The sequence below is a fragment of the Caloenas nicobarica genome, chromosome 2, assembly GCF_036013445.1.
Source record: "Caloenas nicobarica isolate bCalNic1 chromosome 2, bCalNic1.hap1, whole genome shotgun sequence".
Classification (NCBI taxonomy): domain Eukaryota; kingdom Metazoa; phylum Chordata; class Aves; order Columbiformes; family Columbidae; genus Caloenas; species Caloenas nicobarica.
Window position 1 is genome coordinate 100,628,201 of NC_088246.1, and position 26,273 is coordinate 100,654,473.

At 42.7% G+C, this 26,273-nt stretch overlaps 1 protein-coding gene across 1 annotated transcript in view; it reads left to right on the forward strand.

Annotated features, from left to right (window-relative positions):
- The first annotated feature begins 19,971 nt into the window (after positions 1–19,971).
- Positions 19,972–26,273, forward strand: part of TMEFF1 (transmembrane protein with EGF like and two follistatin like domains 1) — a 126,959-nt gene continuing 120,657 nt past the window's right edge. Inside the window, exon 1 of the mRNA XM_065629092.1 lies at positions 19,972–20,221. Within this exon, the coding sequence (XP_065485164.1) occupies positions 19,972–20,221 (250 nt within the window). The remainder of the gene's footprint in view (positions 20,222–26,273) is intronic.

The window sequence follows — 26,273 nt, forward strand, 5'->3', positions numbered from 1 at the left end:
ATCTCAGACTGAAGTCTACATCACTACATAAGGCTGTTGATTTGCATACAAGTTAAGGTAAAAAACAGTACTCTTTAGGGATCTTAAATTGCCACCACTAGATGAACAAAACGGTGAAAGAATGGCTACATTTACTCCTTGAAGCATCTTAACTGTTGTTTTAGCAGTTTCATTACACTAGCTGCCCTGTTTTCTTTTTATTCGTTTAGTATGGAGACAAAATATTCTTTATATTTATTTAAAAAATCTAATGTCTGTAAACAGTAGCAGGGATCTCATTTCTTAAGCTGTGAGTTCAGCATGCTGTGAGTTTTAATAAAGTCATTATAACTGGCTACTCAGTTCTCTCAAGTGCATAATATTTTTCTTTTAAAATGTTAATAGCGACATTTTTATTGTGAAGGTTCTCCTTCTTTAAAGTGCTAATATTATTCTCTACAAATCTGAAATATTTGGTGCCATTTTTCATACAACAGCAGTTATGGAGACTGAAAGGCTCAAAAGGGACATTCTTATCTGGAAGACTCTGACATGCTAGAGAGGAGGACTCAGTGTCTAACACAACCATGCATCAACATGGGCTGTCAGTTTAAGGGCACCCACCTATTGAACATTACTTGCTGATGTTTGTTAGGTAACTAACCTACCTAGATTCTCGGGTAGTAAAATTTTTAAGATACTTCCATATAGTGCATTTTGTTTCCTTGAATAGATGTGGGTATCTAAGATCAGGATGCTCAAAAGCCTGCACTCTCACCGGGAGTCACTTCATATGTAGCCAGTAGGAAACACAGAAGTCTTGTAGGTAGCACCACCCTTGGCATTCGGTCGTCTAATGCTGGACTGCAGGGATTAGGGTTTCATTGACCTGAAATATTTTAACCTTAATTTGAAGTGCCTAAGCCTTTTTTATAACAAACAAAAAAGTGTAGAACAGCCTTTTATTTTAGAGGCCTGTGGAAGGATGGTGTTGTGCATTGTCTTTTATCCAAGACCTGGGGGAACACCATGAATTTTACAGTCTGCACAAGACAGCTGAAACAGGTCAGTGCCCTGCTCTGGCTGACAGCGTGTAACCCATCGTTTGCACAAAGAGAATGTTCTCCTTGGCCCAGCAGATATATAATTGCTCTGCACAAAGTTAAACGGCAAGAAAGATAGACAAAAGGGAGCAAGAAGGTCCTATCCCAGAGCAGACTGTAGCAAGGTTGTGCAGCTACACTGTGTGGGAGAGCGTGTGGATGACTCTGACTCCCAGAGCTGTGTTCCAGCTACCGGCACAGATCTGCATTGCTCCATTTTTGGCCAGAGATGTAAGATCTATTTTCTAAAAGCAATATATGTAAACAACACTGGACTGATTTTTACTTTTATGTCCGGCTGTTTAGTCCTCTACATAGGTGTCTGACAACACTCTGCTGTAACACCATCTGCTCTGATCCCAACCCTGAAGCTCTCACATCCCTTTCCAATCCCTCCGGCTACTGGAAGCCATACCAGTCCTTACAACTCTGCTATCCAACCTCCATACCCTGTTTTCCAGCTGCATGCTACCACTTCAACATTTCCAAGCCTCAAGGATCCTTTATTCTTCTTTACTGCACATCCCTACCTTCTTAGCCTCCTCTTCCATTTTACACAGCCTCCTGGTCAAAACTCTAGTTTATTTATCCTTTCTGCCTTCCTCCCTTGTGCCTGCAACTCTGTCCTCTTCATCTCTCAAGCTTTGTCCCCCCCAGCCTCATGCAGAAATGCTGGTGTTATGAGGGACCGAGCTACTCCACAGGATTTTGCTGAGATTTGTGGGAAACAGCAGCTACTGTATTTGGGAGGGGAAATTACAGATCCAAGAAAAACTTGCTGAAAGATAAGAAATCATCAAGTATCAACTGCTCCATGACAGCGACCCTAGTTCATTTTATTTCCTCGTGGTAAACAGGAGATGGTTTGTCTTTTTGCAAAAGTGTATCACATTTACTCTGGGGTACGAACATGCCCCTGGGAAGTTACCATGATAAATTTTCTCCACGTGTCTGCACAGCTTTCTTTATTGTCAAGCCAAATTATCATTCACCACATGACTGGTAAACTGGTAATATCAGGTACCACACTTCCTCTTAGCGCCTCACTTCCTCTGCTCTGCCCATTGCCAGGGATGAGGTTGAAAGAAGAAACTAGGACAATTCACAGAAGCTAAAACAATTTTCTGTTCCAACAACCAGAAGAATGATGTGGATTACCACTAAGGAGCAACATGGAAAAGAAATGGCTTAACAGCATGTGAAGTGGTTTGCAGGATTGGTCTAAATTACCAGTGTAGCTGTACACTTAAGTGTAATTCTGGTCCTAATTACCAGCTGAGCCTTGAGAAGCCAGATTTTTGGCTTAGGCAGCTGAAATGACAGTCAGTAACAACTTCTGCACCTACACAATAAAATTTCCTGTATTTAAATTCTGAATTTCATGATAACTAAAAAGAAAAAAAAAAAACCTGCAAACCTGGAAATACTTACGAAAGTCCTCTTTCCCATGATATCCATTAGAGAACAATTCATTCTAACATTACATTATAGAACCAACTATTGATACTGATCCAGAATAGAAATATGAGGGTTTATATTTTCTCTACTAATTCTTACCTGTTTAACATGATTTCATTTAGGAAGTATGTGAAAAGGCCACTATTATTGTGGAGCAATTGGCTACAGTTGAAATTTAACCTTAGATATCAATAATAATTTCATATTTTTTATTGATTGTGGACTACATTCCCATTTGTTAAGATGAACAGTATCTTAGTTTGTAAGCAGTAGCTGCAAAATATGAACAACTTGCATGTGGCTAGGGGTACTTAATTATCTCTCTGAATATAGAATGTGTTTTTGTTGTTATGTCTCAGTTCACAAAAAGTACTGTATCTATCTACATTTTCAGAATAAATGTCTTGGTTTAGACAGGATGAAGTGGAGATTGTTTGAACAATGTCCTATGTGTCAGTCCACAGAAAATTTCTTAACTCTTTACGTCCACTGAAAGCAGAAATGATTGATATTCCACATATACCATGGAAAAAAAGGCATACCAATCTAAGTAGAATTATACAGAAATATCAGTTTTCGAAATATGAAGATGGAAACAGCTAAAGAAAATTGCATCTCGTATGACCTAGAATACTCTGAAGCCTATATAACTTTCTTAAAGTATGTGCACAAACTGACTTCAGATTTATTATAATTTTGTGAGTCTCAGAAGCCACAAAATCCAGATGGTTTTGCTTTCTTTGATGTAAAATGGTAAAACTGATGATGACTCATGCATAAGCACAGTAATTTTACAGACTTGGCATTGAGGATTCAGAAGTATCCAACCAATATAAAAGTTAGATTTCCAGCGTAGCCGCAACACTGTCAAGTATAAACTAAGCAAACGAATGCAAACATATTTTATGTGCATGGTAATTAAAATCTAAGTCTGAATCTTCTGAGGCCTTGGAATAAGGACAGTAATTTCAGGATATATACTGCTTACTCGGGGATGGTGAGATGCAGGAATTCCAGGTTTAGTTCACAAACAGAAGGCAACCAGTGGCTTCCCAGACAATCTGTTGAGGAATAGCGGTGGCCTTGGTGTGCAGCTGGATCTCCGAGGGGTCTGGCACTTGCTGGCTTGCTTCCTCATACTGCTGAGGATTTACTGAGCAACCTTTGCTCCAGCTCTGCCCGGCTGCCAGTCAGATCCACGCAGTCCTGGCATAGGGATTGCTCTTGAATTGTTCACAAAGTCACAAACAGTTCGTCAGCCACTACTGAGCCCTCTGTCAGAGAAGAATGGAAATAACATACCTAAAGTTCAGTTCAGCTGGAAACTGATCCCACCAAAAGCTATTGCAAACTTTTTCATCAAAGTTTTCTAAGATTTTTCAAAATATTTTTATTATAACGAACACTAAGTCTTTCAACCGAATTTCAGTTGCTAAACTTTAAAATATTCTTTATTTCACCATAAAACACATTACGTGCTCTGCAGCTATGAGAGGTCGGATTATACAGAGTGCCTGTATTTCCAGTCATAGGCTCAAGGCAACATCAAACTCCTACAAACTCAGAAGTCATCAGGTTTCACGACAGCACATGATTTAGCTCTGGGCTTCCTAAAATTTTCTGATTGCCCCTTTCTAGTCAGACAGGGATGCTTGCTGACGGTGGTGTGTGGAGCTTGGTGGGCTGCCAGCTGCCCTGCTAGCTGCTCTCTTGCTCCCCTTCCTCAAGAGAACAGGGGAGAAAAGATGTTGAAATAGCTTGTGGATTGAGATGAGGACAGGGAGATCACTTACCAGTTATCATCACAGACAAAACAGACAACCTAGGGAAGGCCGATTTAATTTATTGCAAATTAAAATAGATTTGGATGGTAAGAAACTAAACCACCTTCCTCCCACCCCTCCTTCCCAGTGTCAACTTTGCTCCTTCATCCCTGACTCCCCTATGTTGCCCTCAACCCTGAACAGCACAGAAGGATGAGGAATCGGGGCTGTGATCCGTCCGTCACAGCTCCTCTCTGCTGTACCTTCCTCCTCATGACGTTCCCTGCTCCAGCCAGGGTCCTTCCCATGGTCTGCAGTCCTTCAGTATACACCTGCTCCAGTGTGGGCTCTCCAGGGGCCACCGTTTGTTCAGGAAACATTCACCTGCTGTGGCGTGGGCACCTCCATGGGCTGCAGGGTGGGTATCTGCTCCAGCATGGTCCTCTCCACGGGCTGCTGGGAAACACCAGCTCCACCATTGTCTCCTCCAGGGGCTGCAGTAGCCTGGAGCATCTCCTTGCCTTCCTTCAGCTCTCCTCTCAGGCCTTGCAGGGCTGTTTCTGTCACATTTTTCCTCGCTCTTCACTGCCAGGCAGCATTTTGCCCTTTCTTACACACACGTTCCCCAGGGCACCACCATCTGGGCTGCAGGGCTCAGCTGTGCCTGTGGTGGGTCTGTTGGAACTGGCTGGAACCATCTGTGTCCAGCACGGGGCAGCCCGGGCCGCTCCTCACAGAGGTCCCTGCATCCTCCTCCACCAGCTCCTGGTCGCTTGCACCCTGTACGCATTTTTGATTTCTTTCCAATTCTCTATTCTCGCTGTATTTTTAACTTGCACATTATAGCCCAAGTATCCTATGACTGGTAAGTAAAATTACCTGAAGTTGGTAATAAAAATTCAAGATAAGTGACCTTAATATGGGTATTAAATAACTTATGTAGCTCCTATGTAAGAGCCTAGTAAAGTTCAGATCTGCCCAGAAAAGCCAAACCTCAAAAGCTTTTGCAGAAGCCGGTACCAGAGAAATGTTTACATTTGTGTCACAGCCAGGCATCTGTCTGAGAAGAGAGTTAATATGTGGGGATGGATCGTCTTGCATATCTGTAGGATTTTGTCACCTCATAGATATTTTGTAAAAACTGAGATTAGATCTTTTTGTCTGTGTGGTAGAGTACTACCTGAAAAATTAAGTACAGGTTAAAACTGGCTCAGATATGATATTGCCATCATGAAGGGAGAGTTGCTAAGCTATGGTGATGATTGCAGGTAGTGTTCTGCTAAAACCCTGAAAGGTCAAAACACTCCCAAAGCGGTAAAAACAAGAGATTGATCTGCTTGAAATGTTTTCACACATCGTTTTTCAAGTGCTAGAATGAAAGGCCTCTCTCCCAAAGTGCCATGATAAAATAAATAATAAATGGACTTCAGCATTTAAGCCCAACAAGTGAAAAAGTTTACGAACAGAGAGAGAAAAAGGTAAAGAAAGGAACCAGTAATCCAGAACGATACTATACAGGTAAATGGAAAAATAAATGTTTATGTAGGGGGTGTGTGGTTGGTTTTCTGTCATCCAGGCCCTGTACGAGCAGATCTTTTGAGAATATATCTACATATTTTTTTCCAATCTGACTAATTATGAGTACTTTGCATAGGCATTTTCACAATTAGCATCTCACAATATTAGCCAGAGTCATTAGTGAGGTGTTGCGTTGGACTGTGAAACCTTTTCCTTCAAGTGAAAGGGAACTTCCAGTTCAGATACGTTCTTCATGGTGACTGATAAATGCAGGTTCCCTAGACGGCATTCATTTCTGCCAGGGCTGAGCCTGTGCGATCTTCCTGGGGCCAGAGCTCAGGGTGAGGGGTGTTGGAATAGTTAGTTCAAATTCGAAGGATGATTTAGCCACATCTGCCATGTATTCACATTTCTATTAGCTGGGCTTTGGTTGAAATGGAAACATTATAAGATGATCAATAAGGGTACACGATTTAACACATAGCAGTACACCATCCCTTTCCTACTATTTCCTTAGAAATTGTGAGCAAAGCTCAGAAGTTATGCTGTTTGCTTTCTGTGGGCTCATACACTGTGTTATTAATAAATGATAAGTAAAGCAAATGTTCAAACTGATATAATTTAAGATGCAACGTGTGTTTGTAAACATCAGTAGGTTAGCCTTCACTTCTCATCCATGCCTCCCCAGCACCTCAGTTCAGCTGGGGAACAACAGCAATGCACCAGAGCCACAGCTCATCCCCAGCACTGGATTTTCATCATCTTCCTCCTGGAAGCACAGCTCCCTGCAGAGAAGAACACAGCAAACCTCCCTGGAGAGAAATGACACCTTTCAGACACAAAAAACACAGCCATTTCCTCTTTCCAGTGCATTTACCTTGTTACGTGAGCTTGGATCAGTAATGCAGCCCTGCAGTGCATTTCCCAGCCCTCCTTAGTGATCATGCTTTGATTCACATTACAGAGGGGTTCCTGAACTCACGAATTTGATTCCTTTTGCATGAAGCTAAACTGGAAGTTGCAGTCCAGGTGCCAATAGGTGTCCAGTTCATGGGGCCAACTTCAACCTGGCTGAAGGAAGACATCCTCAAATGGGCACTGCGAGGATGGAAGATCCTCAGAACCAGCTGCTTTACACATCTGCTCTTGCTGGTCTTCGATGGCTGCTAAGGCAAACATTGCCTTTGTGGTGATCTGCCTTGACCTCAGCAATTCATTACGAAGTTTTCATCTCTCCAGCTACAGATGTGGCTTTGAGAAGTTGTGGGCACTGCCATGTGCTCTGCAAAGCGAGCAGGTACGTTGTGCATGGCCAGTTCAGGGCACATCTCCCATTGACCAAGGAATATTTAGGTGATCTGATGGGACAGAAGAGTGGCTGGATAGCCAGAATCTCTTCCTCCTCTGTGTGCAATGCTATCTTGAAATGCTGGAACACCACAGGAGTAGGTTTTATGGCATTTTAAGGAGTTTTGCCAGTGTTTCAGGGTGGACAAAACAAGTCATATGTGGAAAATGCCAGGGCCTGGAAGGTGGTAACTTGCCCTTTTCTGTATATTATAAAACCAACAAAAGGGATCCTGGCTTTCTGACTCAAAACCAACCCTGGTGCCAAATGGTGAATCATGGAGAAACCACAGTTCCTTAAATACCGATGTAAGACATTTTATAATGGAAAAAAGCCAGTTATCTTAACTAAAGGTCTCACCGCTTCTTGCCTTACCAAGCAGAGTTTAAAATAATACAACAGAGCTTGATGATTCACTTCAAAAGAAAGTGCTGCTGTGCTGGAAGCATAATTGGAACATTACTAACCAGAATAAATTAGTATACCAAAGTCAGGAGCAATTGAAAGGTGGTGGGAAGATGCTATAACAGAAGTTGCATTTCTCTGCCAGTTAGAACTTTGTCACAGCTTTTATTTTAAATGGGTGAACAAAGCAGATTCTAAACACTGGATTTTTCAGATGAGTTCAGCAAGCCATCGACAGTTAGAGGTCAAACTGGCTGAACAGGTTCTCCAGAGAGCCAGGATCTGGAAACTGCTGGACGCTGAACTTTTTGGAGCATGATGGTCCACTGGGTTTCTGGGCATTTGGAAGCATTAGTAAAATATTGCCAAACATATTCTAGCCTGAGGACTGACCTAAACTTCCAGATGTCATTCCTACATTTCCTTGTACCTACTCTTCTAAGCTTTTCTGAAGTAGTTTGTGTATTAGTATACACAATGTATACAGCAGTTGCATGTACAAACAATAGCAGGTCCTGGTCTGGATCTAGCCAGGACATTGATGGGAGGAGCACAGTATCTCCAAATCATAGAATAGTATATCTCAAGTTGGAAGGGACCTACAAGGATCATCAACTCCAGCTCCCTGCTCCTCACAGGACTACCTAAAACTAAACCATACAACTGCATCATCCAGATGTTTGAGATCACTTTGTAAGTTTTTATACCAATATACAATCCTATTTTTCCTACACAAGAGCCCCAGCTTGCAGCAGAGCAGGTTTTTTTAGACAAGACCAGCCTATTTGTATCTTATGAGTCAACAAATTTATAAACATCTTAGAGCCTACACATAACAAGTGCCTATTTTTATATCTTCATATCACATTTCTCTTAATTTCATATTAAATTTCTTTGTCTAATTACATTTTTTGCAATATTAAAAAGATTATCTATTCCCTAACAAAGCTCTCACTGTATCTCATTAGTCAGGTGGCTCAAACTGATAATAAGACATTTGAAATAGCAACATCATGCTATTGCAGTGCTGGATTATTTTATTTCTCTCCTCTAGTGGAAAAATGCCTCTTCAACATTAGTAATTTATGTTCATTTGTCTAGCCATAAAAATAAGAAGTTTTTGAACCAAAAATAAAAATTAGTTTATTAAAAATTCATCTCAGTTCTAATCCTTTATTCTGAAGATATCTCACACATCATTCCTCACAGATATCATAAATTAACAGGAGACTTTTTCTATTTCTCTCACAATAGTCTTCAAAACAATGGAAGAAATCAGCTGTATTGTCTTCTTCTTAGACATCCAAGTTCATATGATGGAATAAAACGGGATTGTTAGTTATGTATCGTGAGTATTTGTTAGCTACTTTTTAACTCAGCATCTAAATACTTAAGGGAAACATGTTTTCTTCCAAGTGAGTAGTTGTATCACCTTTCTGAAAAATATAAAGCTAAGTCCACATAAATGTTGGTTGAGGGGAGATTCTCAAAACTGAAACCTTTTCTTCTTAAAAAAAATGTAGAAAAAACAGCCACCAACACAGCGATATTTTAGAAGAGTGTTTGTTGCCTACAGGAGTCACACAGCAAATAACAAACATGTACAGCAATAGTTTTCTAATAAAATACATGCTCACATGCACTTGTGCTGTTCATCATCACTATGACTACAGTGTTCCTCACAGTTCAGCGTCTTTCATTTCAATCATGAACTGAAATAAATCAGGGATGTGACAAATCCATTTCTCTCCTGATTTGTCAGAACCGGCAGCTCTGGTTAGCACCAGCTGCGGTACTTCTTGCCGTGCCAGCCTTGCTGTGACCAGTGTCTCAGCCGAGGGGGAAGGTCTGTCCAGCTGCCCATCCAGGAGCTTTCAGGCTCTTCCCAACTCCAAAAACAAAGACCTGCATGGCAGATGAGGTTTCCTTTTCCTTCCTGGCCCACCATCTGCCTTGCAGAGAGGGTTTTCAGAAAGGCAGTGGAGGATGTGGCTTTGACAAATCTGGCTTTCCTATTTAATAATTCCTATATAATCTTTTCTATTTTCCAGAAGGTAAATAGAAGTTGGATTTTGATCTTGCCTAGAGGTGTGTCTTGAAAGGAGGAGGACACCAAATCCATACTCATTGACTTTTCCTTTTTGTTTCTCCTGGTAGCAAGCCTGTCCTCTTCATGTTCGCGACTGTGTGAGCAGTGTGACCACAACATACGGGTCTTGTCCTGGAAGAGGAAGTGGAGACCAGGATAAAAAAAGGGAAAACATCCTGGTGGAGTGGGAGCCTCGTGTGTGGTGAGGCTATGGAAGAATGCATATGCACTCTGGAGGTTAAATTAAAATCTTCTTGTTTCTTAGTGTGAGAACAGCTTGAACGTTTTCTCCTCAGTTGCACTGACCATATTTGGCTCTGAGCTCATCCCAGGAGAAGTTATGCCGGTGGAACTGTGATATTGTACAGCATAAGGAGACTTTAACAGCCCTTCCACCACTTCTTCCCAGGGATAGATTCTTGCTGAAAAGATGATGTGTACAGGAAGCTATTTCAAGCAATAGCTTCCTTATCCACAGTGGTGCAAGCTGGGCACATATCTGGAGGTACTGGAACCAATACAGTTGCTACATCTATACGGAAAACATACTTTCCTGCATGCTAAAATGTATTTCGAAGTAATGTATGTAACATAGATCTTGCACATTTCAAACTTCAAGTGACAGAGATAAAAATATAACTTAAAAACCGTGATGTATCTCCTTGCTTAATTTAAAACATTATGCTGAATAAACAGAAATGTTTCTTATTCCAAGAATGGAGCCTTAAAAGCAGACTACCTGCTACCATCGTTACTACAAATTCATTTAAACATTCTTTTGAAAATGAGTTATCTCAGTGATGCTTGCCACTAATCAATGAAATATGTAAAAAGTGGTCCATAAAATCCAAGTCAACTAATAAAACCAAGATTTTTCTTATTTTCCTTCAGCCTTCATGTGAAAGTTCATTGTGTGTAGCAGATTGAAATTCAGAACACGGTTCAGAACCAGTTCTCTTTCCTTCGGTAGCAATCCTATTGTCAAGCTCCACACGGCATTCAGAATGATGCTGTGCTATTCCAGAAGGAATATAAGTATCCAGAGCTGTGTCAACAATAAGTTCACTACATATTATGCTACTAGGTATAGAAAGTGCTTTGGTAAAATACGTCTTTTTAGAGCAATCTGCAGTTTTTGTGGCTCCGATGCAATTCCATTTCTCCCTTTATAAAAGCAAGGAGCGTAGCAAGTTCAGGATCTTGTGAGGTAAAACTCCTTTCATCATCTCAAGCGTCAATAGTGTGTGTGACCTGATGAAGAACAAAGGGATTAATGATATTCTGAAAGTTAACTATGACTCACGTCAGTATCCACAACATCATGTCTTTTGGGGAGGGAGGAAATAATCAAATATAAATAACATTTCATTGCCTCTCTTGGGGCTGCATGGTAGTCGTATAATTTCTCTCTATGTAAAATGTAGTGCATCTCACTTAATAGTTTTAGCCAGTGCTTTCATATTGATTGATATATTTCAGCCAATTTAGATTGCTCCCCACTTACAAGCAATTAGTGCCTCTTCCCAATGCACAACACATATCCTGGGGCAAGGGGAAGGTCTTATTTGAACCTCACAAGCTGAGAAGCATCCTGTCATGCAGACAAAAGTTCCACATTTAAAAACTGTGTGTAATTCATGCTGTACTCCAATACCTACTGAATCTGCACTCTAATGCTGCCTGTATTTTCTACAAGAGAACCAAAATCATTAAATATACAGCAATACTGCTTGAAGACCATATGCGAATGTGGTTATGTTGGATGTGTTTACACCAGCCATGTGCCTCTCAAAAGGAAAAGATAGCCCCCCCGGCTCCAGACAAGTGTTTGGAAAACCGGGACATACTAGGAGACAACAGGGATTGAGGCAGCTTGGCAATGAGGTTTTATCCCTGTGACAAAGTCAGTTGTCCCCAAGTCAAGTGGCAGAGCAGCTTGAAAAAGAAGGGAAGGCCTGCAGCCTGCTGATGGCCAGGGAAGCCTGGAGAGCAGCACCTTGCCACCAAAACCCAGCAGAGCTGGAGTGTTCTGCAGCAGGAGCTCAGTCTTTAAACCAAAAGTACTTTTTACCAGAGAGAAGCAGGTGGGTCTTGAGCAAACTAATGCTCATCGCAATATAACGATCTAAGGGAAGAAGCATAACTTTTCCTGAGGGGAAGCTGGGACAGGAGAAACTGAGGCATAAAAACAAACCATGTGATTACAGAAAGTCAAGAGATCTGCACTACCTGCAACAAGTTATATTCATCTCTTGTCTTTCCAAGTAGAATTTTCACTATATTGGTATTACTTATTCAATCACTTTGTCAGAAAGATTGAAGCTGAATTCAGACGTTTATTACAGTTGCATAACTGATTGATGGGAAATGTTTGGTTCAGCTACCTTTTTAGTGTGTGTGTTTATTTTTTGTTTTGGTGTTTGGTGGTTGTGGGGGGTTTTGTTTGTTTTTTGTTTGTTTGTTTGGTTGTTGTTGTTGTTTTTAATATGGGCATGCAATTGCAAAATCATCCTAATTCACTACAATTACAAAAGGCTCTTAGGGACATGGGTTAGTGCTAGAGTTAGATTGTGGTCTTAAGGGTCTCTTCCAACAAGAATGACTCTATGATTCTATTATATGATTCTATGATTCCAACCAAAATGATTCTATGATTCTATGAAAACTGTTATTATGCATCAACCAGAAGTGCCATATTTCCAGGTGCACTCTCACCAAGGTGCACCAGCTGTCACTTGTCAGATGGTGTGACAGCTCACCCAGTGGGTCTTGTTCTTACCTTGAAAACTTCGGGCAAACAAACAGAAACATATGGAGCAAGATAGCTGATGTTTCGGACAGTCTAAATCCCTAATAGTCTCATATTTCTGGGCACAAAAGTAATCATATTAGACAAGTTCCTATGGAAATTTATTCATTTGGCTTTATTATCTACCAAAGGAGGTTTCATAAGGTTCTGGAAATCCAATAAACCTCCCATTTATAAGCCATGGCTTGCAAATACTTAGAGATGTGCTCCACTGGAAAAAGCATATTACTATGTTAATGGACACACACTGGGCTTCCATGAGATTTGGAAGTTCTTTCTGAATTTTTGTGGAGCAACAAGATAAGAATATATTATTATTTAAGAATGTCATTATTCTGGACCCTAATCTCTCATTAACACTGAACATGCATTAGGTTAGAGTTGGCACCATGCCTAATTCTTATTTTATATGCTACTATCTCTGTGCATGTTAAAAAAATACAGTTTCTCTTTCTCCTTCCTGACAGTTTTTTTTCTAAGTATATAGTTACATATTAACATAATGACAATGTAATTGCTTTTGTGCTTATAAGCATTATATATAATGTGGATCAAGAACAATGTAATCTGTCTCTTTTGTGTAAACATCATTAAAATAACTAAGAAAATGAAGTTTGGACAGTTTGGTAATGATAAAAGCATGGGAAATGCAGCTATTGATAACAACGCATATGGCTATGCCTGAGAAAGCTAATTGTATAATGATAGAAATCAATGTGCAGCCTCCTGGAAATGGTTAACAAACTTTGAAAAGTTATGCAAAACTAGAGTATGAGAGCAGCAGAAGGCTGGGGAAAATTAGACTGGGAAATGCAATGCAATATAGCAATAAAGAAAGGCTTATGCAATTTTGAATTACACACTGTCACAGCGCAGGGAAGTAGCAGTCCCTTTCTGTATGTCTTTAGTGGGCTGACAAGCAGTATGCTGCATCCACTTGTGTGGTTCTGTAGCAAAAATTAAAACAAAATAAAATCGAAATTACAGAGCCCCTTGACAAAAGTGTTTGAGAATATTTTACTATATAATGTACTACTAAAACCAGCCATTGGGGACAATTAAATGCAACATAAAAGATGTCATTCTTTAATCTGTTTTTACATTTTGATTAAGAATTGCAGATAACAAGGTGAAGGGTATTCTCAAAGCAAGGGGCATAATTGGCAAGAGCCATAGTACTCATTAACTGAAGATTACACTTCAAGCAAACTGAATACCCATCTGATTCAAAATACAGAGAGCCGTCGGGGCAACACAACTCAAGTTCAGTGAAATATTTTTGCCCTTGCAAATGCCAAAAGCAGGATTAAAAAATTAGTGTTATTAGTGTTATTTTATGGATATGGTGGAAGAACTGCAGAATGGAATAAGGTGTGACTTTCCTGGCACACCTAAGCACATACAGATTATTATGCTGTGAATTACCTGCAGTAAATATATGATTCACTGGGGTTCAAGCTAACAAAAAATTGAAATAGTCTGATCAATAAGTGACAAAAGCATTTATCAACATCTGGAAATCACTTTTACTGATCAGTGGTTAGAGTCTGGCAATACTTGAATAAAAGAAAGATGTCAACAAATTAGAAGAAACTGAGAAAAGAGTAACAAACTGATTAATGTGCTGAAGAAATGATTAATGAGGAAAGATTAAAAGGACTAAGTATGTGAAGGTGCTAAATGACAGCTCGTATTTCATTATATAAGCCAAGAAAGGAGAAAAATTGTTTGGAATGAATGAGTAAGAACAAAGAATATGTACGTAATGACAATCTGAGATGGGCACACCAAATGGGCACATGCATTTGTGCCCTGAGAATGTTTTGCAGTTTTCACTACTGTTCCTGCCACCGCTCTGAATAAAGGTCAAACAAAGGTGTTGGTGTTCAGAGGAGCTAAAATGCATTGGAGAAGCGTGCATCTGAAACAGCGTTTTGAAAGGTAAGGATTTTGTTTTCCAGTGGCTATAGAACCCTTTGTGTTCTGTGGCTGTTGCTGGGAAAGAAGAAATCTCTCGGTGCCCTGTTTTTTCCAGCAGCAAAATGGGCTCAGCAATATTTCTTGATTTGTGGGGACAGTGTGACAGGAAATTCAATAACATGTATGGGCCAGCAAGCTAGAGTGGGGACAAGATCATAATTACATTAGTGAGGAGATGAACTAAAAGTGTCATCATGAAGACATGAGAATAAACATCTCTAGCCTTGTTCTTAAGAATTGTCGTTGACCCAAATGGGGTTTTGGTGGTGTCTTTCAACTGAATAAAGATTGGCTGGGAAAGGAGAAGCAAGAAGAGAAACAGATCTGTCAACATGGTGAAAGGGGAAGGGAAAAGCAGAAAATTAGGGAAGAAAAAAATAATCCAGGCAAACATCTGAAAAATTAGAGATTGAAAGCAAAAGAGGGAAACAGAAGAACCACAGGAGTGAAGTATAAGATGCAAAGCAGAGTGTCATAGCAAGGCAAGGGAAAAAAGATCTCAGCTTCCCAGGAACAACTACCCTGAAAGTGTTGCTGCCTCAAAAATTGGTGAGGCATTGGGGCAGCCTTATGCACTGGAGAAGGACACCGCTGCACAGGGCAGCAGGGTGCTGGGGTATCAGTAAAATAAACACTGCCCATGCTGCTTGCCTCAGAGCTATCATCAAGCTATACTGGGGGGAAGTGGGAACATGCAATCATCTGCCTTCTCTTTCCCACCTTCCAGGAGCAGCAGGATCAAGCCCAGCTTTCCTGAGCTCTTGCCCTTGCTCTGCCCTCATTACTGTGCCGGCAATTTCAGTTTGGCCTAAACTGTCTTTTTTTTCTAGCTTTGAGCGGTGTTAAATACTTGAATCACTTGATCAAGCTTCTGCACCAAAAGTTAGATGTGAAACCTTAACAGAGGGCAAGTACTGATCTGAGACTGGTGCCACATATTTAGTCCTAGACTGAAAGGAGGAAGACAGTACTGTGTTAAACACCCTTTCTGTTCAGCAAAGAGCCTTCCAGGCAAGAAAAGTTCTCCAAGGTTATGTTTGTACGGCAGGTGTCGAGTTTGGCAAGATAAACCTGTGGGAGGTCTGTTGGATCTGCTCCCATGTCCTACACCGTGACCTCGCTCTAAATCCTGGGCCATACACTTGATTGCTGAAGCACTCAGCAATAACACAGAAGAAACTCTATGGCACCGAAAAATAATTGTAATGTGAATCAATTAAATATGAAATTCAATAGCTAGTGAACTCTGTGTGAAACTAAATTACATAGCCGCCTGGTCCTTTCTTGACTGTTTTAATTTTGCACTCATTTTTTGTTATCAGATTGTGGTGGGATTGTATACTGAAGATCCTTATTTGTATTATCCAAGTCATAAATGCTGAAGGTGGCAGATTTAGGTAGGTGTCTGTTGAGATTTTGGGCACAGAAAATGAGTAGAAAAAAAAATGGGAGCAGATAAATGAGTTCAACTAGTGGACAAACTAAGTGTTTTTGATAAAAAGTCGAAAGAGAAATAGTTTATATGAGAGGACTCCTGTGTCTTGAGGCTTTTATTGAAGCTGATTCTAGATGTGGTTAGACAACAAGATCTTTGGCTCAGGACAAGAGGCAATGAGCACAAACTGATACACAGGAGGTCACCCCTAAACATCAAGGAAACACTTTCTTACTAAGAGGGTGACCAAGCACTGGCACAGGTTGCCCAGGTAGGTTGTGGAGTCTCCATCCTTGGAGATATCCAAAAGCCATCTGGACATGGTCCTGGGCAACCAGTTCTAGATGGCCCTACTTGAGCAGGGGCTTTGGGCCAGATGACATCCAGAGCTCCCTTCTAGCCACAACCTTCCTATGATTCTTTGAACATTGTTCCAATTTATACTATTAATGTTTTTGAAGACTTCTTCACAGCTACAGGAGTTGGAAGCATTATTTGGTTAAGAATGAAAAGTTGAGATTAATAAGTACAATTCTCTGCCAAAATACCTTGCAAGGGCAGGATTCTACTGACTGATGCATAGGGGAGCAGTGGGCTCCAAACAACAGCTTAATGGTTTCACTAAATTATATTAATAGATCTCCTCCATTTTGTTCTCCAAGATGAAATAGAACAGTGCTTTCACAATTAACTGTATCTGTATTGTATCCAGATGTCTGGCGAATGAAACCACTCTCCCTGGTCGGGAAGCTTCTCTCTGCTCCTGCATATTGCCTGCTTCCCTTTGGTTGTGCATCTTCCTTCCTACAATGCCTGTGGAAAAATAAGGGAGGGCAGAAATTGTGTGTGTACCAGCAGTGGTCTGAAAAACTGCTGTTGGTGTTCAAGAGCTCACCAAAGATGACGATTTTCAACAATTTGTAGAGCTTCCTGCTTTCACAGGAGAGCAGTTGGATGTGAACAGAAGTGAAATTACTGTACAATTGCAATAAGGTCACATTTACCTGCCAAAGATGGAAGGTACCAAATGTGACAGAGTTTAGCATGATCTCAAAGACATACCAGATCTATCATTTCATCGGCATGGCGTTCCCTCTGCTTGTAACAATTTGTGTTGCAGAAGCAGCTTGCTCAAATTCTTTCAGAGTTCCTTTGCTTCTTTAGCTGGCAGGAAAGTGTTTAGGGTTTTTTTATACATGTATCAGAGAACAGAATAAGAATGAATACCCAGCTGGCATAGTGTGAATTTGCCAATCAAGCATGACTGTATCACTCAAGACTAGCTAGAGATGCGTCCAGGCAGATAACACAACTCAGACATGGCTTTTCCAGCTAAAAAAATGGCCTGTCATCCATCCTGGGAGTCAAAAAATAACAACAACAAATCCCCCTAAGCCATATCCCATGAGATTGATTTACAATCTATCTGGATTTGTTAAAAACTTCCATATGATGCATTGTGGGGATTGCCTAGTTAAACTGAAAGAGATCAGGTACTGAAAAAAAGCTGCAGATTCAGTTAGGAACTCACCACAGATGACAACACACTGCCCTGGAAGGGGAGCATTTGAACTGGGAGAAGTTACTATTACCATTTCTTAAAGTTTATTTTAGGACTAATAGCTCGTATTTGCATGTATTTGCATTATTGTGAAGGTGGGCGTGCTCTGGACACAAAGAACGGGGCAGGACTGCCAACAGAAAGGATGTTCAGAATATCCTACAGTGGCAACTACGCAGTCTTGAGGACTGGAATAACAGAATTGACATGAAGTTCAATAATGGAAAAGATAGGGTCATGCACTTAGACATTTGTGAAAAGCGTTTTTATTATGGACTGTAAATGAGAGAAAAATAGGAGGAGTTGCCTGTATTAGTCACTCATCCAAACCATCAGTGAGATTTGGTCATATGAAAAGCAAATTGGCTGTATGAGAAAAGGTCGTTTTGGAAGAAATGATGAGAGACTCCCTCCATTGCCAAGACTGGCAATACTATGTGAAAAACTGCTACGTGTTCCATGTCAGCTATGCACAAGAAAGCTGAATTCAAATTGTATCTAGTGCAGAAAATTTCAAGTTACAGAGGCTCTGTGTTATAGGAGGAGACTAACAAAACTTATTGATAGGCTAGACAAGTTGAGAGTGTCTATGACTACTGCCTATAAATATAAGTTTGAGTGCAAGGGAAAGAGAAATGCCCAACTGAAATAGTGTATGGCACAAGGACAGTTGCTTACCAGCCGATCTTGAAAATGTGCAGGCTGACTGTTAGAAGGAGCTTTCTAACACAGCAATAGGGCAGTTCTGGTCCAGCCTTCCAGCAAAAAGTGCAGGAAAACAATATATTTAATATTAGATGGATGTAGATGTGATTATGGAAAGGGTTATATGAGTATTTGCTCCTGCAACAGCAAAGTACTGCCTTCAAAACACAAGATCTGTGCCAGCCCCATGGCCTAAAGATCCAAAAGTTTACCTCCTTAGCAGACCAGATTGTAATATGCAGATCTGACCAAGCTTTAAACATGCTGGCCAATGTACCTCAGCAGCCCAGATACAGCAGAAGAGGCTCCATGCGAATTAATGCACCTTACCTTACTGAGGAGCAGAGCTCTTCTGACATCTAGCATCACTACTAGCAAAAGGAGCAAGTAATTACAGAAGAACGTTACTTGGCAGAGACAGTCAGTATTGAACTCCATATGCTGAAAGAAAATTGCTCACTCAGTCTTGGCAATACAGGACTTATGTCTTCATCGTCGTGTTTAAAAAGACAACAATCTGACTTTACGTGTCTGACCACTGTGCCTACCCAAAGCTTACGGCTGGATTTATGGCTTTATTCCTGACCGCTCTGGTTAATGAACTACTTGAAGATCCCTCCACACAAGAGCTATACCTTAGAGCAAGCTGGTGGCATGCAGCAGCAGAGAGACCAAGGAAACAAGCAGTTATTGTTCCTGAAAATGGAATGGTTTGAACGGTGGATTTAAAAACTTGCATAAAATGTGACAACTGAGACAGGAAAAATTCTTGTTGAATGTAAAGCATTGTCCAGTGTTTCCCCTATGTAAAAGTGATAACAGCGCTGTCAATTTACACACAGCTTTCAGCCACACAGTGACATGCTGAGGGTCTGCACTCAAGACGTGTGCCTGGCACCCTGTACCCGTGCAGTGCTTTTGACCCTCTGAAGCACATCCATGCAAGGGACTAGAAAAACCCCAGGTAATAAAAGCACTGTTACCAGAAGTCACTACTTTCACCATAAACATATTTATTTACCTGGATCACCACAAATGCTCCTGCCATACGTGCTGGGCTTCCGTTCAGTAAAAACTAAACACAACCCTGACAACTAATCAATAGCAGAGACGGTCTCTTTGCTTTCTTCCCCATCCCCACGCAGGCCAGCTTATTAGTGAATAATAAACCATCTCCCGGGATGACAAACGTCGTGCCAGTGGCCCTCCTTCCTCGCCGACCCTCGGGACCCGCTCTGCTTTCGTTCCCCCGCCAGCGTTACCCCTGCACGCCTTTCGGCGGTACCCATCACCCGCCCGGCCCGGCCCCCGCCGCGCCGGGCTCTCCCCACCCGCTCCCCGCGGGGGCGGCCCCGCTGCGCGGGCGGGCGCTGCCGCCACCGCTCGCCCTGCCCGCCGAGCGAGGAGAAGCCCCTCACCTCCCCTCCGGTCCCGGGGGAGGGGGCTGCCATCACGTGTGCTTCCTCCCCTTTCCCTCCCTCCTCCTCCCCCTCCGCGGCGGCGGCAGCAGTAGCAGCAGCCGCCTCGGCTCCGCTCCCTTTGTTGCAGGCGGAGCGGCGGCGCTGCCGGGCGCCGCGCACAAAGGAGCGCGGCCGGGGCCAGGCGGCCCCGCCGGCGGCCAGGAGCGGAGGCGGCCGCCGCACCGCTGGGCTGCGGGGGACGCGCTGCACCGCCGGGGCCAGCCCTGCCCGCGGCCGGGCAGCGGCGGAGGCGGCGGCGGCGGGTCTCTGCGGCCGCCGCGACGGGGATGCTGAAGGTGTGCTCCGGCGCGGCGGAGAAAGGACGGTCCCTCCCGGGCGGCGCCGCGGGCTCCGGTTGATGCTGCGGGCCTGCCGCCGCCGCCATCCCGCTGCCGCCGCCGCTGCTCCTCGGCCGCCCCTCGCCATGCTGGGAGAGAGCCCGGCCGCCGCCCGGCCGCTCCTGCGAGCGGGACCCCCCCTGGCGCTGTGCTACACCTCGGCCCTCCTGGTGCTCGCCCTCTCCGCCCTGCCCGCCGGCCGCGCCTCCCACCCCCTGCCCGGCTCCGAGTGCCAGGGCGGCGGCAAGGGGAAAGGCATCAACTGCTCAGGTAATGCCCCGCCGGTTTCCGCGCACCCCCGGGCTCCGCGCCCACCCGTGCGGGCGACCCACGCGTGTACGTGGGGGGCTGAGCGCGGTCCCCCCGGCTCCTCCCGGCCCGGCCCGGCGGGCGGCGGAAAACAAAGGAGCGGCGCCCGCCCCGGCCCCGGCTGCGGCGGACCGGCGCCCCGGCCGGCGGGGAGATCCCCCTCCCCGGGGGCGGGGGAAGTCCCCTCTCCAGCGGCTCCCCCGTCGAAAGGACGGAGTTTGCCGCTGTCTCTCGGCTTTTGTTGTTCCCCTCCGCCCTCTCGCCGCCGTGCCGGCAGGTGCGCACCGGCAGCCCCGGGCGCTGCCCGCAGCCGCCCCGTGCCCCCCGCCGCTCCGTCCTGCCGGGGGCAGGGGGCGAAGAGCCGGCAGGCAGCCGTGAGCCCGAGCCCTTACGGCGCTCACACGGGCTCTTTCTTCGGTCTCTGTTCGTGTGGGCAGCCCAGACCCCAAAGCCGGGGTAGCCTCACCATCCGTCCTGCTGCCGCTTGCTGTGTGGATTAACTCGGGATGAGGTTAGACAGCAGCTTTTTAGGCATTTTTTTCCTGCTTTGGTTGCATGACAGGAGAATGCTTTATTATGTCTGCCCATCCTGTGCATAAGTATATGCTGGTATAGTACAGTTTCAATGTAGGTGAATTGGTCTGGCATGACGGTGGCACGTTTTCTTATATCTTGAGGGATATGGTGCTTTTAAAGTAGAACAAAGTAAATGCGTGCAATATAAAGTTTATGATTTGTTAGAAAGACTTGCTTTTTCTTCTAAAACTAATAGTTAGAAAAGGTAATTTATTTATTTTTCTCTCAAAAATTGCTGTCTATGCCTCCTACTGCGTTCTAAACTGATAGGTTTATTCCGCTGCAAGGATCGCCAGCGAGAGCCGCACAAAGTGCCTTCTCCAAGGTGATGAACGTTTCTTACCCTATGCTCAGAGCACTCCCATTGTCTTCAGCGGGATTCGGAAGGCAATTTCCACGTTCGAAAAGCTCTTGATACCTCCCAGGATAGGGTCCCCAAACTGTGTAACAGCTTTCAAGAAATGAGTGAATGGAATAGTGATCTTCCTCCCAATTCCATTTTATAATATGGATAATGCTGCTAAAGCAGACTATCAAATTCACAGACCAGCAAACTGTGGCAAAATGATTTTGCAATATAATAAATCTAACTGCTCTTCACTCTTGATATGCTCATTTTTTCTTCATTTTAGCTAGTTTAGATATCTACTGTGTTAGCGTGTGATACCACAATGCTGCTGTTTTACTGCTGCCTTTTGCATTCTGTTTGTATGAATATCATGGTTATTTTTAAAGAGAGGTTAATAGGTTAATGTGTCACTGGCGTTAGCGGCTTACCCATCAGAGCCATGTGGGTCATTAGACTACAGCATGTGCATAAATCAGTGAGATTAAATATGGAAGGCTGATGAAATATATGAGGAAGTTTCTAACATACTGTGGAACGCATGGATACAGTTATTTAGAAACCATCACGGAAAGAGGGCTTTCCAACCTGGAATTAGAAAAGCATATGCTGTATTGAAGGCATTCAGAATGCTTTGGTTCTGCTAAAAATAGGCAGAAGCAAATATATGTGCTATATATGTATGTATGGCAGGTGCTATTTTTAGTGTAACTACAAAAATATGGAAAGAAAAATTCACTTAAAAATACAGTAGTCAGATTCTGCTATGTGTTAATTGTTTCACGCAAGACGGCGGTGTTTCAGTTCTCAACATTAATTTCAAAAGAACTAATATCAACACCTAGTATCTGGGACAGATTTTCCCCTCACTTAGCTCTGCATAGCTTCATTAACTTTTACTGGATAAGCTACTCCTTGCAAAAGGTGATTTTCCTATACTTAGCGTGGGGCCAGACATTGGTATTAGCACCTTTCTCAGTGGACTGCTACAATGTACGTTGCTATTTATACCGAAAGTTAAACTTAAAACCACTATCACTACTCTTTCTTCAAACATTTGGACTCTCTAAATTACTTTGCATACTCAGAGAAGTAAAATTCTCTCTGCCATTATATTCTCATTTTAATATTTGCATCACATTGACCCGCTGCTCTGGAACAGTTTCTTATACTTTCTGGGATGGTTGCTGAGCTCGTAAAATTTTATCATCAGTAGATTATGTGGCTACCTTTATTTTTTTATTTTTAGGAAATGCTGAACTCCTCACCTTTATTCCTCCAGAGTATACCATTTAAGAAAAAGTTTGCTGGTGGCAGACAGAGGCAGACAACAGGAAAATTAAGATAGCCTTTTCAACCTTGATTGTGCCCCTTTGGCACAGGCATTGCAGCTCGGTCTTTTGTTAAATTGTGATATAATTGCATCATCTAAGGGCAGAGCATATAATCAAGTGATTAGAACAGGAAACAGAGAATTAAGACATATCTGCAGTTAATGACGATGAGGAATTGAATGTGTCTGTTCATGTGTCAGTCCATAATTTGCTAAGCTAGGAAAATGAAATAGCCTCATTTTACCCAGAATGGGGTAAAAAACAAGTTGGTGTCTCTGGAAAAGGGAATCTTAGGAGTGATGTTTTAGAGACATTATTATATTCCCAGCGCTACCTGTAGTCATCTTCTGTAACATTTCTGATATTCACTGGCTGTCCGTGAGCAGGTTGGCGTGATGCTTGCTTCTCTGCTCAGGCTATAAGATAGTTGTGTCCTTAGTAAAGACTGTGAACTACAGGGGGTTATTAAGCATCTGGAGTGTAAAGGTAAGTACAAAATGTAGTCAGCTCATGAGCTCTTAATCTGCTGGTACTCTCCAGAGACGCACACTGCATGTGGGCATCTTCAGTTTCGGTTTCAGTCCGGTTGAATCTCTGGTGTGAGATGTGCTCCGGTCACACGTGTGGCAGCCACCGGGGTTGCAATTTGATCATAACTGACCACACTCTGAGGATGTTGGTGAGAGGTACACGGACTTGACAAGAGAGATAGCTCAGTGCATTGGTTTGGATTTGTGCACCTGCGATTTTGAACAACGTTGGTAAGCCTTTCAGGTTGCTGCTCCTTCATGTGATAAACTATGCTTGTTTGGGATGATTCCGTACAACTTCTGTGAGTCTCATAGGCCATATGCTGCCCTTGGTTTCTTAAATGCTCTCTGAGTGAAGTGACTAAAGATAAAACCGCTTCAAGATAGCTTACTGAAGATTGAATGAGGTCAAGGAAAAATTAAGGACACCTTCTCTTCCACAGAATTCTTCTTCTTTTCGTTTGCACAATCATAACGTGTCTGAAATAGTTTGTAGATAAAAGCAGATGGAAATTACCAATTAGGGGGAGGGAAGGGGATGCAGGGACAGATTAAAATATCCATCCAGTGATAGGGTAATGGTTGAATGTATGATGGGCTCTTTATTGAGCGCGGAAGTACAAGCTCTCAAAAAACTTGTAAATTTTCAGAGAGAACAGCAGAGAAAGCTATAGTGGAGCCATCCTTCCCCATATACACATTATCTTAACTTTCAATATGCTTTAGAGGAATGGTTTCTGCCCTGACATAACTCATGGAGTAAATTAGGCAAACAGAGAGTATGGAAACATTAGAAAAAAACAGGGACATGAAGCAGAGAACATGGTGAGCCAACATGAGTACAACAAGCACAAGCAAAACTTAAATGTTTTCATATTTTAAAATGTGATAGGAAGGGAAGGCAGGAGCAGACATCATCAGTAGGATGAAAGCATCTGGAGGCTGGACAACAAGAGCAAGTCCCGAAGAGGGGTGGGAGTGGAAGTTGTTGACTGGTACGTGAACAGAAAGGAGTAAGGAAGCAGCATGAGAAAAGATACAAAGCCAAGAGTGGGAGCAACTCACAGAGGATGGACAAGACATCATATGCCTCCCTCTGTTTTAAAGCATGCCTTTTTCCCTTGTGTGAACAGAGTTTAGAGGAAGAAGGGTTGGGAAGGGCACAGAAAGTTAGCGAGGTGAGCAAAAGGAGGTCCAGTTTAAATGCAGATAAGGCATGAACGTTCAGGAGCGTGATCACAAGCCTGTGTAGTGTAACAACAGAAGAGAAAAATGACATCAATTATTGATTACTGCACACACTCAAAGAAGGAGCAGTGCATTTTAAGTATGGCTACTGTCACTGGAGTTACATATGTTACCATAGAAAAATAATACCTCTTTTTGCCTCATCCTTGTTCTTGTCTGCTTTCCACTACTGATGAATGTTGTCTCAGTCAGAATTTGCAAGTCGTTTTCCTCAGCGTCTCCTGCTGAGGTTCTTGTTGCCCCATGTCCTTCATGTGCAGCAGAGGCTGCTTGATTAGGGACTCTGTTTCCATTACTTTGTTAGATGCCATCAAGTCTGTTCTCCAGACTCCCTCCATCAGGGATCCCCAAGCTTACCATGGCTGGATACCATTGCTAGCAGAAGAGGCATCGCATGCACATTTCCAGAAAAATATTACCTGCTCAAGCCTTATCTGTGTAGCACTTTGATGTGGTGTATGTAATGTGTTCACACCTGCTATATCCAGGAACTAGAAGTGAAGAACATATCTTCTGCATTCTGTGTGCGGGCTACCGGTGTGTGCTCTTGTTCAGTGCTTGACGGCTGGTGGGGGTGGTGGGGAGTGGCAAAATCTCAGGACACAGAGGCCAAACCAAAGCAGGGGAGTACTTGGAATACCTTGCCTGATCAGGAAACCATCTCTGCTTGAACATTGCTCTTGCCTTTGACAACTCTCCTTCCTTCCAAAGGGGTTTGACAGTGGCAGAGTGAGATAAGGAGAATTTTTGAAGTGCTAAAAACCTAAACAAACAAGAATATGGTTGGGTTAGAAACACAACATTTGGGGCACAAGCTCTGAATGCATAAGGAAACAGTTTCCTTGGAAGACAATTATTCAGTCACCTTTGCAAGGGTTTATTTCTCAGAGGCATCTAAGATATATAAGCATTGAGGACAAAATATGCTTTCAAAAATGCTATCTGTATTTATTGGCAAATTACAGTCCTAGAGTTCAAGCAAGGATGAACTTTTGCTACTCTAAGGCATATTACCTATTATGTATGAGTTGTTGTAGCTGAAAACGTCACCTTTTTCCTTGGGATAAGAAGACTTCTAAAGCTACTCCTGTCTACTACATCTATACTGTGAGGTGAAGACTTGAGTTTATGAGTGGGTTGGCCAAAATGAGTTTTATATACGCTCTTTCTCACTCAAGGCTTGTGTGTTGTCTGAAGCTTGGGTCCAGACTGTCCCCACTGTGACAGGGAAAAGCTGAACACAAGCATGGAGCTCCCTTGGCCCTGCCTGTGCCCAATCCACATGGCAGAGGTGAACATGGATTTGGGAGGCTGTAAAGCTCAGGCACTGCCAGTCTCTGGAGGCTGGCCTTAGCTTCTGCCTGGGCTCAGTGGGGACTCTGAACCAGAATGAGATGTGGCCTCAAGACTGGCTTTCATCCATGCTTATCAGCTGGAACAGACATACCCTTTGTGTTTTTTGTGAAGATTAAGTGAAGGAGGGTTTGTTTTTTTTGTTTTTGTTTTTGGTATATCATTACACAAGGCCAAACCAATTTGTGCTAAAGATACGAAGCCACGTTGGCAAGAATGTAAAGGGAGAGGATGGAAGAGAGGTAGAGGTTCAGGTAAACTACCCTATCTGTTTTGAGAAGTACACATCTTTTTATGTTTGCATGGATAAACTTGATCTGAAATGCTAGAAAGGACTAGAGTAATTGGTTATTTTATCTAAGATACTATGACTTATGTTCCTGTAAATGAATTGTAACAGTCAAGACAAACAAACTGTGATAGGTGTTTGTGCTGATCGAACTTCTGAAGTAAATGATCTGGACTCAGTGAGGTTACATTTCAATTTGAGAAACTATCGTAAGGCATGAATATAAATCAGCTATGAGTAAAATGTAAGAACAATGATTAAAAAGAGAAATTAAAACTCAGACAGTAACATGCACATATTTGTTTCCCTTTAGTGTAATTACCTATACATGAAATGT